The 13,046-nt window shown below is 44.2% G+C and overlaps 1 protein-coding gene across 2 annotated transcripts; it reads right to left on the minus strand.

The window, feature by feature from the left end:
* Positions 1 to 94: 94 nt before the first annotated feature.
* Positions 95 to 12,877, minus strand: LOC109525404 (methyltransferase-like protein 16). 2 transcript variants are annotated; one of them, XM_019885846.1, is made up of 10 exons: positions 12,748 to 12,877; positions 12,386 to 12,549; positions 8,694 to 8,881; positions 8,384 to 8,524; positions 7,756 to 7,871; positions 7,447 to 7,589; positions 5,606 to 5,675; positions 4,526 to 4,615; positions 1,632 to 1,805; positions 95 to 907 (listed from the first exon to the last, which is right to left on the minus strand). In XM_019885846.1, the coding sequence occupies exons 2-10, from the start codon at positions 12,511 to 12,513 to the stop codon at positions 314 to 316; spliced, it is 1,644 nt and encodes a 547-aa protein (XP_019741405.1). In that variant the 5' UTR covers positions 12,514 to 12,549; positions 12,748 to 12,877; the 3' UTR covers positions 95 to 313. The 2 variants fall into 2 exon arrangements, with proteins under 2 accessions (XP_019741405.1, XP_019741407.1); XM_019885848.1 differs by having other exon boundaries at positions 12,386 to 12,537; positions 12,748 to 12,874.
* Positions 12,878 to 13,046: the final 169 nt, after the last annotated feature.

The following is a 13,046-nucleotide window of genomic DNA, read 5'->3' on the forward strand; positions in this document are numbered from 1 at the left end:
GCTTAACCCCGTATTCATGTTTTTATTTTTTAATCAAAACCAAGAGAATAGTAATCCATGTGTAAATCCTGAAAAGCATCACGGAGCAGCCGACATTTTATAAAATCACATTTATTCCCACTGCTTGGCAATAAAGTCAAATAAAATGAGTAGCAGTGATTACCTAAAAAGGTAAACTGTCAAGTCCAACAAATTTAAATCACTGACTCACACTGGTTCACGTACAAAACTGTGGGCTGCAATTGTTTCAACATGCCAAAATCATCTCAGATACAAGTTTTGTATCCATGATCTCTACTGCGGCTCTCTCTGTTCATGATTTGGCAACAGCCTTTAAAAGAGTGTTCCTCAGATAGGTGCACAGCTGGTTCATCAGATCTTTATTCTGACCTTCCACCCAGTGCATCTCAATCATTGCGTCGCCCTCCTCCTGCAGCACATTCAGCATACATTTAAACAGGAAGTGTTCCACTGACCCCGGGCTCGCTGGTTGTTTTGATGACATCTCGCTTGTGGCACTAGTGGCATCCTTCAGGCCACATGTCCCTGCAGAGCTGCACTCAGGCATTATTTCCCCATCTTCACCTGCAACCTTTTCCAGGAGCTCTTGATTCATTTCACCAGCGGCCTTGGTAGCCTTCATGCTTTCGACGGATGGGGCACTGTTGCCAATCGACTCTGCAGTTACCTGCTGGTCAGCTGACTCATGAGTGGCATCCTCCTGGCTGTTTTGGGCGAGGGAGGGCGTCGTGGCGGCAGCCGCGGTGCTGTGATGTGCTCTTGGCAGCTCTCGCAACTGCCGCATTTGTTCGCGTCGCTTCTGTCGACCGTGGATCCAAGTGTTTTCCACCGCGGTCAGGAGGAGGCGCTGCTCCTGCTCCCTGCACGGAACGCGCTTGTGCAGCACCTGCAAGAAGAAGAAACAAGATGTATTTTCACTGGATTCAAGGATCTATTTTTATTCGGAAGACTGGTAGGAATTTTTTCTTGAGACCATCTGGCTTTAGTAATAAACTAGTACAACCGAAAGTGTTGCAGCCCTCTGCCAATTTTGACATTTTATCCCCATCAGTCATTTTACATTTTGCAAGCTTTAGTCAACAATTATTTGTTATTCTACAGCCCAACTACTAAAAAAAGCAAAACATCCAATTTGGCCTTATAGACTTTCCGAAATATGGTTTATATGGGAAGCATGGTGAAGTATCGGTAAGCATATTTGCCTCAAGAGTGCTGAGGTCCTGGGTTAAAATGTCGGTTCAAACGTCAGTACGGGTCATCCTGTGCTGAGTTTGCACGGATTTTCCCTGCACACACTGGCTTCCTCCCACATTCCGAAAGTAATGTCAAGTTCATTGCGGACTCCAAATTGTCTGTCGGTGTAACTTGGAAGCGGCAGTGCGAATGGTTGTTTGTGCATAGGTGCCCTGTGAATGGCTGCTCAGTCCGGAACAGATCATGGTGTAGCCCGCCTCTCACCTGAGATAGGATCCAGATCATCGGCGTCCCTACTGAGGACAAGCATTTAAAACAAATTGGGTGGCTATTTAACCATGTTCAAATCGGAGTTTCTGTGTAATTTAGTCCCCAAACTTAATAGAACAGCCTGCTCAAACGAAAGAACAACTGACCCGCAGCTCCGTTAGCGCCTTCTCCATAAGAGTTGTGATGGCTTCCAGAGGATGGCGGCCAGTGCAGTCCAGACCACGGGACTTCATCTGGAGCTCCCTCAAAGCCACGTGGGGAAGGGTGAAGGAAAGAGGTTTCCGCACTCTGTCCAACTTGCGCTTCTTACTGGGGGGAGACTGACGCAGGCCGCAGGAGGAAATCACAAAGAGAGAAGTGGGGTAAAGTTTTTACTGATGCTCTCATTGAAATTGAAGTATTTCGGGGAATCCACACGTTTGCACTTCATCTAGTGATGACTACACCGGTGAGCCATTATGTTGCCCATATTCGTAATTCCAGTGCACAGGCGACTGCATAATTTGCAGTCGCCACAGTTAACCTAATTACAGTTAAATGTTGATTTTATTATTTTTTTCTACTTATGCCCCTGAATCAGTCATGCATGTGCGATGTAAAAATGGGATGACTGCCTTAGAAACGTAACTTATTTTATGGTACATGTTTGTAAATTGTACACGCACCTCCGCCATGACATCTACTGCTAAGTGTAATACAGCTTAGTTGACAATATATAAAGATATTGCAAAACAAATTTTTCTTATTATTCTTATTTCTTACCATCTCAACAATTTTGAGGTCAACCAGCATCCTAAAAAAAGTCCATTTGAAGTCAGATATTCCACTGCATTTTGAGTCCAGGAATTTAATGTAATTTGACTTCATGTACACTCGGTGCCTCGTTTCTTTGATCTGAATATAAAATGTTCGTGTGACATAAGGACCATTATTACTGTGAGCATAATGCAGTGAATGTCTGTGGTGGTTGTGAGAAAATGGATGACTGGATTCATGGACACAAGAGGGAGCTGTGAACACATCGGCTGGACCTGCAGAGCCTTGTAATAATGCTCCTTACTCTTGTCCTCTGAAGTCAAACTGCAATGGCGCTGGAGGTCATTCGCCAACCGTATCTGGGGACAACATGACTAGTGCTGCAACGCTTCCCTGCACACCCGCATGCCAGCGCCTGTGCGTTCCATGTCACTCACAAGGGCTCTGCAAGCTGGCGCAGGGTCTGCAGTGACAGAGCAGACAGTATGGCCGACTGACCTACAAACAGCAGCGGGGAAGGAGTGGGCTGTGACCTTCACGGGTTGCTGCCGTTATGAGAGTCAAGTTTGCACACCTCAGGGTCTCTATCGTATGCCTGATGACTTTGTGTGTGTAATTGCCATTCTTAATGTCAATGAAAGATGTATTAGTGGTCCTCGAGAGCACAATTGTTTACAGACAGGAGAATTAGAAGCATGTCTGAGGCAGTGTAGTCCTCCACCACGACCAGCTACAATAATAAGCAATGCTTGAATAATACTCAAAGACAGCATTATTATTATTATTTTTTTGTTTCAAAAGAAATCTGATTGTGCAGAGGTTCCAAATGTTACAGCCGGTAGGAGGGCACCACATTGTCCCTGCTCTTGTATTTAAATATAATTGCACTTGGTTTTAAGTAATTTACGTTCCCAGAAGACACAGTTACAAAATGTTCCCATGATTAATTAGGGGCTTCACAATGGGCCTTCTCTGATCTGTCGGTTTTAATAAAGATTCTTTGCATTCCATATTTTTTAACCCCACCACACACAGGCACGCAAGCAATCTACCCAACACATTAGAACGAGACAAGCCTTATGTGTAACACTTTGATTCAATATATCTCTGCCAGTGTTCCAATATTCAAACAATGATTGTAGCATTTTGAGGAAATCACATTGCCCCATCAATGTTGAGCTATTTTTAGAACAGGGCTCATGTGCCCGCATGCCCGTTGGTGACGCTTGCTTTATGGCCAATTAGCGCTTTTTGTACCAAGACAGACATCTTGCTATGTCACCTGCCATGCGCTTGCTCTGACTTTCTGCACCTAAGCTATATGTCAGCATAACAATTGTTAGTGTGTTAGCATTTGCGAATTTCTCCATTGTGAGACAAATAAAGGTTTTTCTTCTTCTTCTTTGCAGCATTTCTCATTCGAAACAGTACGCAAGCACAGGGAAATTGTAAAACTCCTTACCAGTGTATCTCGGTGCTTTACTCACTCAGGTCCCTATTTTGCTAATTGTTTTTTTGTAACTCTGGATAAAATGGTTATGTGTATACTGGTCTATAGCAGTATATTACATTTGGAATTGACCTGGTAGTAAAAGGGCGAAGTAGGTCACAGTTGCATGCGCGCCACGTATGTGTTAAGACCACATGTAACATTAATGAGCCTGCCTCATGCACATGCACGTATAGCTGACATCCATAGGAAGACATGCATCTGGGCTGAATGAGTCAGCCATGCATTGCTTTCTGTGCATGCAGAAGCCTCTGTCAAAACAACACACATGCGCGTGAAGGCAAGACGAGGCAAAGGAGCATCACAGGAAAAGAAATATAGGGCAATCCTTCTGCTCAACTGATTTGATACCGGAAAGGCTAAAATAGCCGGGTCCAACAACACAGAGCTCATGCATCTACTGACCAGCCACTTCCAGTTGTTTTTCCTCTAGCACACACACATGAACACCATTCCTGTTGACTAATACGGTTTATTGTTATGTTTTCTCCAACACTTTCACAGTCCACACAATCACAAAAGCCAGTGTGCGTGCACATTTCTTATACCCTGGCAACTGTTGCCAGGTCACCGCTAAACTAAAACCGTATAAAGCTCACCCTGGAGGAGGAACAAGAGTGTGTGATGGAAGATTGAAAGATGTTGTTAAGGGGGGGAGGATGGAGGAGGTACATTATTGAGTAGATGGATTCTGGGTGTTGGACTGGCTAACCAGCAGGCGGAGACAAGCTCGAGCATTAAAGTGGCCCACCCGTGGCCTGCAAAAAGACTTACCGGAACAAGGACATCATCATAGAAGCTCCAGGCCAGCGCCCACCGCATGGTGCGCCCCTGGCAAAACTCTGTGTGCGTCATTTTGGGTACCTGGGGGAAAAAAATAAAAACTAATTAATTACAGTGGTCTATATACTCATGCTGGTTTTTACGAGACAACTTCATTCATCTATTTTTTTTTTTATAGCTCTTGTCCTCATTGGGGTTAGGGGTGAACTGAAGCTTATCCCAGTTGACTTTGGCCAAGAAAGAGTAAAGATGTTTTTATTGTCTTTATGAGCGCTTACTTTTTTCCACACTGTGGGCTCTGCACGGCAAGTCAGAGCCGCTCTAGTTGCAACGCCAGGGCTTCAGCAGTGTACTGGGTGGGGCGTACGGTTGCTCACATGAGATTGGGCTGCCCAATCAAACAGGCTAATATCAGCAAGACATGAAATTGGGGTTGTAAAGTGTTCTAGAATATTAAGAAATTTTGACAAAGGCATGTCTCAGACATCTGATAACTGGAATGTGAAAAAAAAAAATCAATGCCTCCTTGAAAAGCATATGCCGACAGACATGGCTACTCCAAAAGAAAATATCTATTAGCATCTTAGCTATGCCCCAATTTTTTTTATTACACCCCCCTTTCATTTGGATAACATGCCTGCTCTCTGGATGCTTGCCAAAGATGCACTCTTGTTGATGAGCAGCCGTAGCAGTCTAGATCCCCACGAGGGTGCAGGTGCAGCAAACCATAGGACTGGATGTCTTGCTCTTTCAAGCATGTGAGAGAAGCGACGAGCACGGGACTATAGGCGTGATCCAGCCAGGAGTCACGAGCTGGGCTATTAGTTCCAGCTAATGACACTCGTGGCTGTTTAGCTGCACAACGCCTTGTGAGGCAGTCATGCGCTGCTAACAGAAATCGGCGCATGGCCCGCTTGTACCAATTTTTGGTTGGAATGTTAGACACAGCATATCCATTTTGGGTGTCTGCTCCCCTGGCAGAAACGACTGTTAAGTTTAACTGCTTTGTAAGATTCAGCTCTTGTAGCACAGTACACGCCAATGGCATGTTGACTCCGATGGGCCACTCACCCCTTGCTTCCTAAGCTCCTCCTTCAGCGGGGCCAAGCTACATTTCTTTCCCAGCATGCAACTGTACCACCTGCAGAAACAAGCATCCACATTAACCTGTTGAGCACATTAGCGGTCGACTACTAAGCATAGATCCGAACAAGCGGAAAAGATGCAAGACGTGAGAAACCCACAGTGGAAATACTATTCTTAACAACACTTTCAGGCAACCTTCCCACAATACAGGGTCTGGGAAGTGTCGGCAGTATTACAAAATGCACACTGATTTATCATGAGGCATGTGACTCGTAGGGGGCTGTCTATAAATGACAACAGTAAACATTCAAGAGGCCTGCTAGGCCACACACATGTTGCACCTCCTGTCTTTCAGGTATTTTTAAATGTGAGTATAAACAAAGCAATCACAATTTCACAAAACAATTTAAGCCAGAGAATATTGTAACATCTGCATTTCATGGGCAGGGGAAGTTCATTTCCACAACTGCATGGAGAAGGCACCAGTTGCTTTATTTTAATGGGTAAGATCTTGATTTGGACGAGTTTCGAACAAATATGGCATTTTATAGCAATATTAAATAGAATAGTTTTGAAATGTGTCCCCAAGTACAGAATAATGCTACAATAAAAAACGGTACTGTTCCTTAATTTCTTACGTTTGAGCAAGAAGCGGTGTCCGTTTCAGTGTACTTGAGAACGTTCTTTGTCCCCCCCCCTAATTTTTAAACCCAATTCTTAAAACAGTGAATTATCAGAGGATTGCCGCATGCCGCTATAACAGAGATATATTTGGAGGTCATAAAGGCAATTTGAGTATGAAAATGCTGAGCTGATTGAGGCAGAGTAGGTTAGTTGTGACATGTCCGCATTAGTTGACACAATGAAATATTGAACAGCTCTGACAGTGACAGATGTTTCCCACAGCGGGGAGCAACAGCCAAACGCCGCCAATGTGGCTTTTCAGTCAACTTTGAGTGTGCAGCTGCTAAATGATGCTGATCACATTCATGCTGTTTTTCCAAGTGCAAATATTTTTACCAGAGAAGAAAATCTTCATACCAATGGCATGATAAATGCAGATCATTATCTTATTCTTTGAAGAATGCATTTGCACGTGCGGTATTGGGCGCAAAAAGGGCTTGCCCCTATAACACAGAAATAAAATGAAGAGGGGGAGAAAGGAGGGTGGGTGGTGGTGAGTCTCAAAGGACCAATTGGTGAAGCTGGCAGTGTTGCCATGGACACCTGCAGGCTCTTTTGTCCCAGCATTATTTCTGGTTGGGAGTGACAGCCGGCTGCGGTTGGATTGGGCCAAATGCCAATCCTTGAAAAGAAGGAATCATTTTCATGCTCTCCCTCTCTCTCTCTCACACACCTGTAAACATGCATCACCGTGACACAAGAGCAGGCAGGTGTTAACATCCGTCTTTCTGGGACACACCGGTGTGGCATGTCTAATTTGTTTTAATAGTCCCTTGCTGCAGCACCCTCTCACTCTGCTGCCCTGGTGACAGCACTGTGATGAGGGAGGGGCTGCTAAAGTGGTACCCACCCAAACACACATGCTCCCTGTGGGGTGATTGCGTAGGGTGATTGTCTGCCAAAATCATTAAAGTGACTATACGTGACAGCTCCATCAATGTGCGCGCAACCATAATTTGCCCACTGCCCCACTTCCCCACTCTCAGGATGCATTTCAACCTCTCAGAACCTCTCGAAAAAGTCAGAATCCATCTGCCACTTCAGACATTTTTAACACTCTCAGTGACAATTTGGCTTCATATTTTGACACGTTTGGTTTGATTACCACTATCCCTGAAGGTGAAGTTGTCTTTGTTCCTCACCTCAAGCGTTTCTTGAGCTGCAGGCTGTCATGAATGATCCTCTTAACAAACTCCAGTTCGCCGCCCTCCGCCATGATTTCTGTCACCCCACCCGTGTTCACCGAGCTGGGAGGAGGTCGCCGTGCGTTCCTTGAATTGACCCCCTGCAGCGAGCAGCAAGACAGACAGAGATTAAGATCCAATCCTATTAAATGTCTGTTACTATCTGTGTAAACAAATATTGCTTCAGACAGCCACGCAGCGAACATTGGGATTTCTAAATGTTCATCCCGCTGCTTGTAAATCAGTTGAAAATGAGAGAAGATTCACCTTGGCTTCAAGCTGGTTAGCAAAAAAAGGAGGGTTGCACATGCAAAAGTCATACACAATTTCCGTCTCTTCTTTCAAAGCGTCCATCAGTAGAGTCTTCTGGGGAACTTTGACCACTGCGGTAGACAAAATAACAACAATGCTCAATTAGCAATGCTACAAATTGCCCCTCAAATCAAATCTGACATTGATAAATTAATGTGACAATAGATACAATGCTATATATCCGGGTTCAAGTTGCCTCTCCTAACACACACACACACACACACACACACACACACACTCACACACACACACACACACACACACACAGATCAACAAACTAACTAAAATATAACATGAACTGGCATGCCATCCATCCATTTTCTATCGCGTGTCTTTTAGGACAACTGGATTACGGATTAACATGGACACATCAATTATTTTCACGTAGTGCTTAGAGTTATTAGAAAAGTCCATACTGCAAGCATAATTAAAATTAATAGCTATATTTTCTTCCAATTTGCTGTTGTTTCTCTCAGTTGCCAAAAACAATTTATTGGATTTCAGAATGAACTGCAGCCATCTCTAAACACTGACAAGCAACTAAGCAGTGGCATTGTTGAAATGTTGCAAATTGCAAACTTACCTTTAACCAGGTCAGACAAATGGTTCTGCTCCACGTTCCTGGTAGCGTAGTCAAAGCATATATCATCCACTTCGGTTGCAAGGAAGTACCAGCCGTTCATTGAGGCTCCCAGCAACGGGTAGATACAAGATGCACCAGTGCCTCAAAAAATAAAAATAAATCAATAATCAAAAAAATCTCTTGGGAATGATAAATTCTGATTATGAGGCAATGTTACAATATTATTCAATACAATATAAACCAACAATAACAATAAATCAGATCCGTGTGATTAGGACTGAGCCGCAGACTATTAGAATGTTTCGGCTACCGATGTCAATGCCTCTACGCGGTTGCTTCTGGCCATCGATGAGATCCTCCACCCAGTGGATGTAGTTGAGGCGTAGCGGGACCGTGGGTATGAGGCGCTCCAGAGGGATCTCGATGCTCAAACCAAAGTCCTCCTTCAGAAGGGTGCAGGTCAGAGCTCGCACGGCCTCTGGCTCCTTGAAATTCACTCTAAAAGGTACACAAGAGAACAAGATGCCGTTGAAGGTTTATGTTCTAATTAACATTACAGGGCTAATCTTCAGTAAACAGGTGAGGCGTGATTGGTATGTGTCTGCCCTGAGCAACTATGATTTCATTTTCATTCGACAACAAGTGGAAAAATGGCTGTACATTAAAATGGACAAAAACACTTGATTCAATTCCCACACAGCTTTCTGGTGAGCTGATTGTTTGAATCAGGTGTGTTGAAGTAAAGAGAGATCTAAAACAGGCAGGATATGGCACTCGAGGAACCAGGGTTCCTCACCCCTGATTTAAAGCAAGGTGTGGGGGAAGAACACGTTAAGTGTAATGAAGGGTGCTGATCGTTCTGTGTCAACTCTGCAGCAACACCTAATTACCCCTCAAACCCCATGCTACCCCTCCACCTCCCGCCACACACCATAGATAAGCAGCTCATTAATTTGCAATCCACAGTTGAAGACAATGAAATTCACATTTTCCACACAATTAGGACCTCACACTTTATTTGCCTAGGCCCCAAATGTTCATCGCTGTAGTTTGAACTGCTGCAGCTGTCATATAAGCAGACGCGGTGGCAGCAGACACTGAGACGCTCATAATTGAAGCTTTGCCAAATGGTTTTTTGCAGCTTGGCAGATGTAATTAGACACATCCCAGGGCTGACAGCGTCTGGCACGCAAACCATTCAACATGGGCAGTTTTCAATGGATTACAAGGGAGGAAAAAAAAAACAAAACCACGAGTGAAAGAGATGCAAATACCAACTACATCAGGGATGGGCAATTTAAATGACAGGAGAGGAGCACAATTTTTACACTAGCCCACAAATGGCAGAAATTCATGCAAAACTGATGGCCATTAAAATGCTCCCCCCGCCCCCCAAGACACTTATGAACCGCCAATGTACATTTTTCACTAAAAATGGTGGTTGGACACCCCCGCCCCCTTCCCCCCATTTTGTATTGATGGTCTGGAAGTGTTTTTTTTTTTTAATCTATTCAAGTACTGTACTTACTGCATTTATGACTACGGTGTAACTTTTAGTTTTATTTTACGACAAACCCCCCATTTATTGCAAGACGTACATTCCAAACTCATGAAACCCATGACCAAGGAGAAGCAACGAGCCACTTTATTTATTTTTATTATTATTTGGGTTTTAAATCCATAGCATGATGGTGATGCTACAAAGCACAATGAAAGAGTGGACGACAAAAAACAAAACAAAGCAGTTGCACTGTCTCAGATCTTCTGACGTTCCTTCTTCCTCAGAGGCATCATTAGAAAAAGATCAATATTCAGGCAGCAGGGCTGCTCAGGCCAGACCTCTATTTTTAGCCTTGAGGTGTGAATGTGTGAGTGCGTGTGCGCGCACTATTAAAGAGGACGAGCAGCGCTGCAAGCGGCATCTCTATGGCAACCCCATCTACCGAACAAATGATGGGAGAGCACGCAAGCTCGGCCACGTTGGAGCAATGGCCGGCGCCAGACTGAGCATGAGCGTACCCACGCTTGACGTCTACAATGTCACGTGGGTTTACGGCAGTGAGCTTACGTGCTCATTCTTCGCAGCGGAGAGGAAACGACTTGGGCCAAAACAGCTCTATGAATAAAGTGATCAAGTGACACAATTTGCTGCTGGAGACAATTTGTTGACATGTTTTAGTATACATAGTGAACAAGGTGACTTTCAAGGTACCGCTCAGAGTGCATCTGCGATGGCACACATCAACTGTGAGGCAAAAAAGCAATGAATAATTTCAAGATGACGTGATGGTTCTCGTGCATGTTAGAAAAATATGGGCCATTTGGAAAATAAGATGATGCTGTGAAGACAGAGGGTTACTATTTACAGCGCATTCAAGAAAGCATTCACAGCGTTTCCCTTTTTGTTATGCAACAGCCTCATCCAAAAACTCAATTTTTTCTCATCCCTCAATTTCCACACACAACACTCCAAAATGCCAACATGAAATTTTGTTGAAAAAGAAAAACAGCATATGCATGTACTGTAAACATTCACAGCCTTTAGCGCAATACTTGTGCATCAACAACCTTTGGCAGTAGCCTCAAGTCTTGTTGAATATGCTATCGCAAGCGTGGCACGCCTCTCTTTGGGTAGTTTTGCCCATTCCTCTTTGCAGCACCCCCGAAGCTCCATCAGTTTAGATGGGAAGCGTAGGTGTACAGCATTTTCAGATCCCTCCAGAGATGTTCGATCAGATTCCAGTCTGGGCTCCATCTGGCCCACTTTAGGACATTCATCGAGTTGTCCTGAAGTCGTGTGGCTTGGCCGTGTGGTTAGGGTCGTCGTCCTGTTGGAAGGTAAACCTCGGCCCCAGTCTAAGGTACTGACCCTTCTGGGGCAGGTTTTCATCCAGGAGGACTTGTACATTGTGACATTAATCTTTCCCTCAATCCAGACTAGCTCAGTTGCTCCTAATGAAAAACACACAGCATGATGCAGTACCACCATGCTTCACTGTAGGGATCGTATTGGTCAGATGATGACACCTGGCATTCATGCCAGAAAGTTCAATCATTGAAGTCCTGCTGGTTCAGATTCATCCATTATTGATCCATTTACAGATAATAGAGACCACTGTCCTCACTTGAACCTTCAAAGCATCAGAAATATTTCTGTACCCTTTGCCGGATTTGTGCCTCGAGAAAATCCTGTCTCGGAGGTTTGCAGACAATTCCTTTGACTTCATGCTTGGTTTGTTCTCTGACATGCACTGCCAAGTGTGAGACCTTACAATGTCAGGTGTGTGTGTGTGTCTTTCCAAATCATGTCATATCAACTGAATTTATCACAGGTGGACTCCAATTAAATTGTAGGAATCTCTCAAGGATGATCGGTGGAAACATGATGTGCCTGAACTCAATTTTGAGCTTGGTGGAAAAGGCTGTGAATAAATAGAGTCCATTCCAAAAGTGATTGTGATTAAAATCACCATTTCACTTTGTTGAACTGTCCAACAAACGACAAACACCACATTTACCAAACCAGTGCTTGCTCTTCAGCCTGTAAATTGGTGATGCAACAACGAACGACAACTAAATCCAGGGCAATCATGGAGTAAAATTACATGTCTGCCTGTAAACCCAGTACGACAGTGATGATGGAGTGGCCATTTCACAACCTCAGTTTATCAGTCTACAGCCATATGCTCACACTTTGGGCCACATGGAGAGGAAGAAACATAGTCTCATGGCCAACTAGCTCTAATACTGCAATCTGTGTTTGTGTATTTGTCAGCTATGTCCACAAAGCATTAGACCTCTAACACAGATTCTACTGATTAGTTTCCATTATTTATTCAGCTGGTACAATTTTGCTCTTGCATGACTGTGAGCGCTGTCGATTAAAGCCTAAAACATGCACACGCAGATTGCACTGCTACAACTATGTTCATTTACTCTACTTTAATAGCTGGGCGAATCGTCTCCGTCGCATTAAATTGGCACACATTATTTGATACTTACACGGCCCGTCCACTCAGGTTGGTGTGCACATGTTCTTGGAATTCTGGGTACTTGGAAGCCAGGTAGGCAAAGTCTGGTGCTTTGTCTTTGTAGCGGTTTCTGGGATGCATGGACTTGTTCAGAGACATGACAACAGCCCGGTGGTAGGATTCCTATACACAAAACTAAAGATAAGACAAGGTTCGTTCAATTTTAAAGAGTCGATAGGTTCCGTTAACGTTGTCTCTGTGGACGGCTTTTGAAAAAATTAATACGTGCGTTTTGCACATCAATGTCAGCTTGGCGCGTCAGAAAACACGAACTCAGCAAGACCATATCAAATACGTATCGACAACCATAACTCAACTCTCATGTCAACATACCTTTTGCAATTCTTCTTATGGGAACGCCAAGTTGCTTGAACTCAAGAGGCTCGCGTTGGCCACACGTTTCCCAGCTTGACTCGCTCTCTTCCTGTTTGTGTGACGTCATTACCCTGCGCCGCAGCTGAGCCTTTCCACAAGCTTAAAGCCAATGTCAGCAAAATCTCGTCGGAGCCGCCCAAACATTTATGGCTTTATTGCGCCTCTTTGTATAGTGTAGTTACCTTCATTGTCGCAGTTGTAATAGGGCACTAGATAGCTTACGTTTTACTTATTGTACTAGATAGTACCCACTTTAC

The sequence above is a fragment of the Hippocampus comes genome, unplaced genomic scaffold (assembly GCF_001891065.2).
Source record: "Hippocampus comes isolate QL1 unplaced genomic scaffold, H_comes_QL1_v1.1 scaffold29, whole genome shotgun sequence".
Classification (NCBI taxonomy): Eukaryota; Metazoa; Chordata; class Actinopteri; order Syngnathiformes; family Syngnathidae; genus Hippocampus; species Hippocampus comes.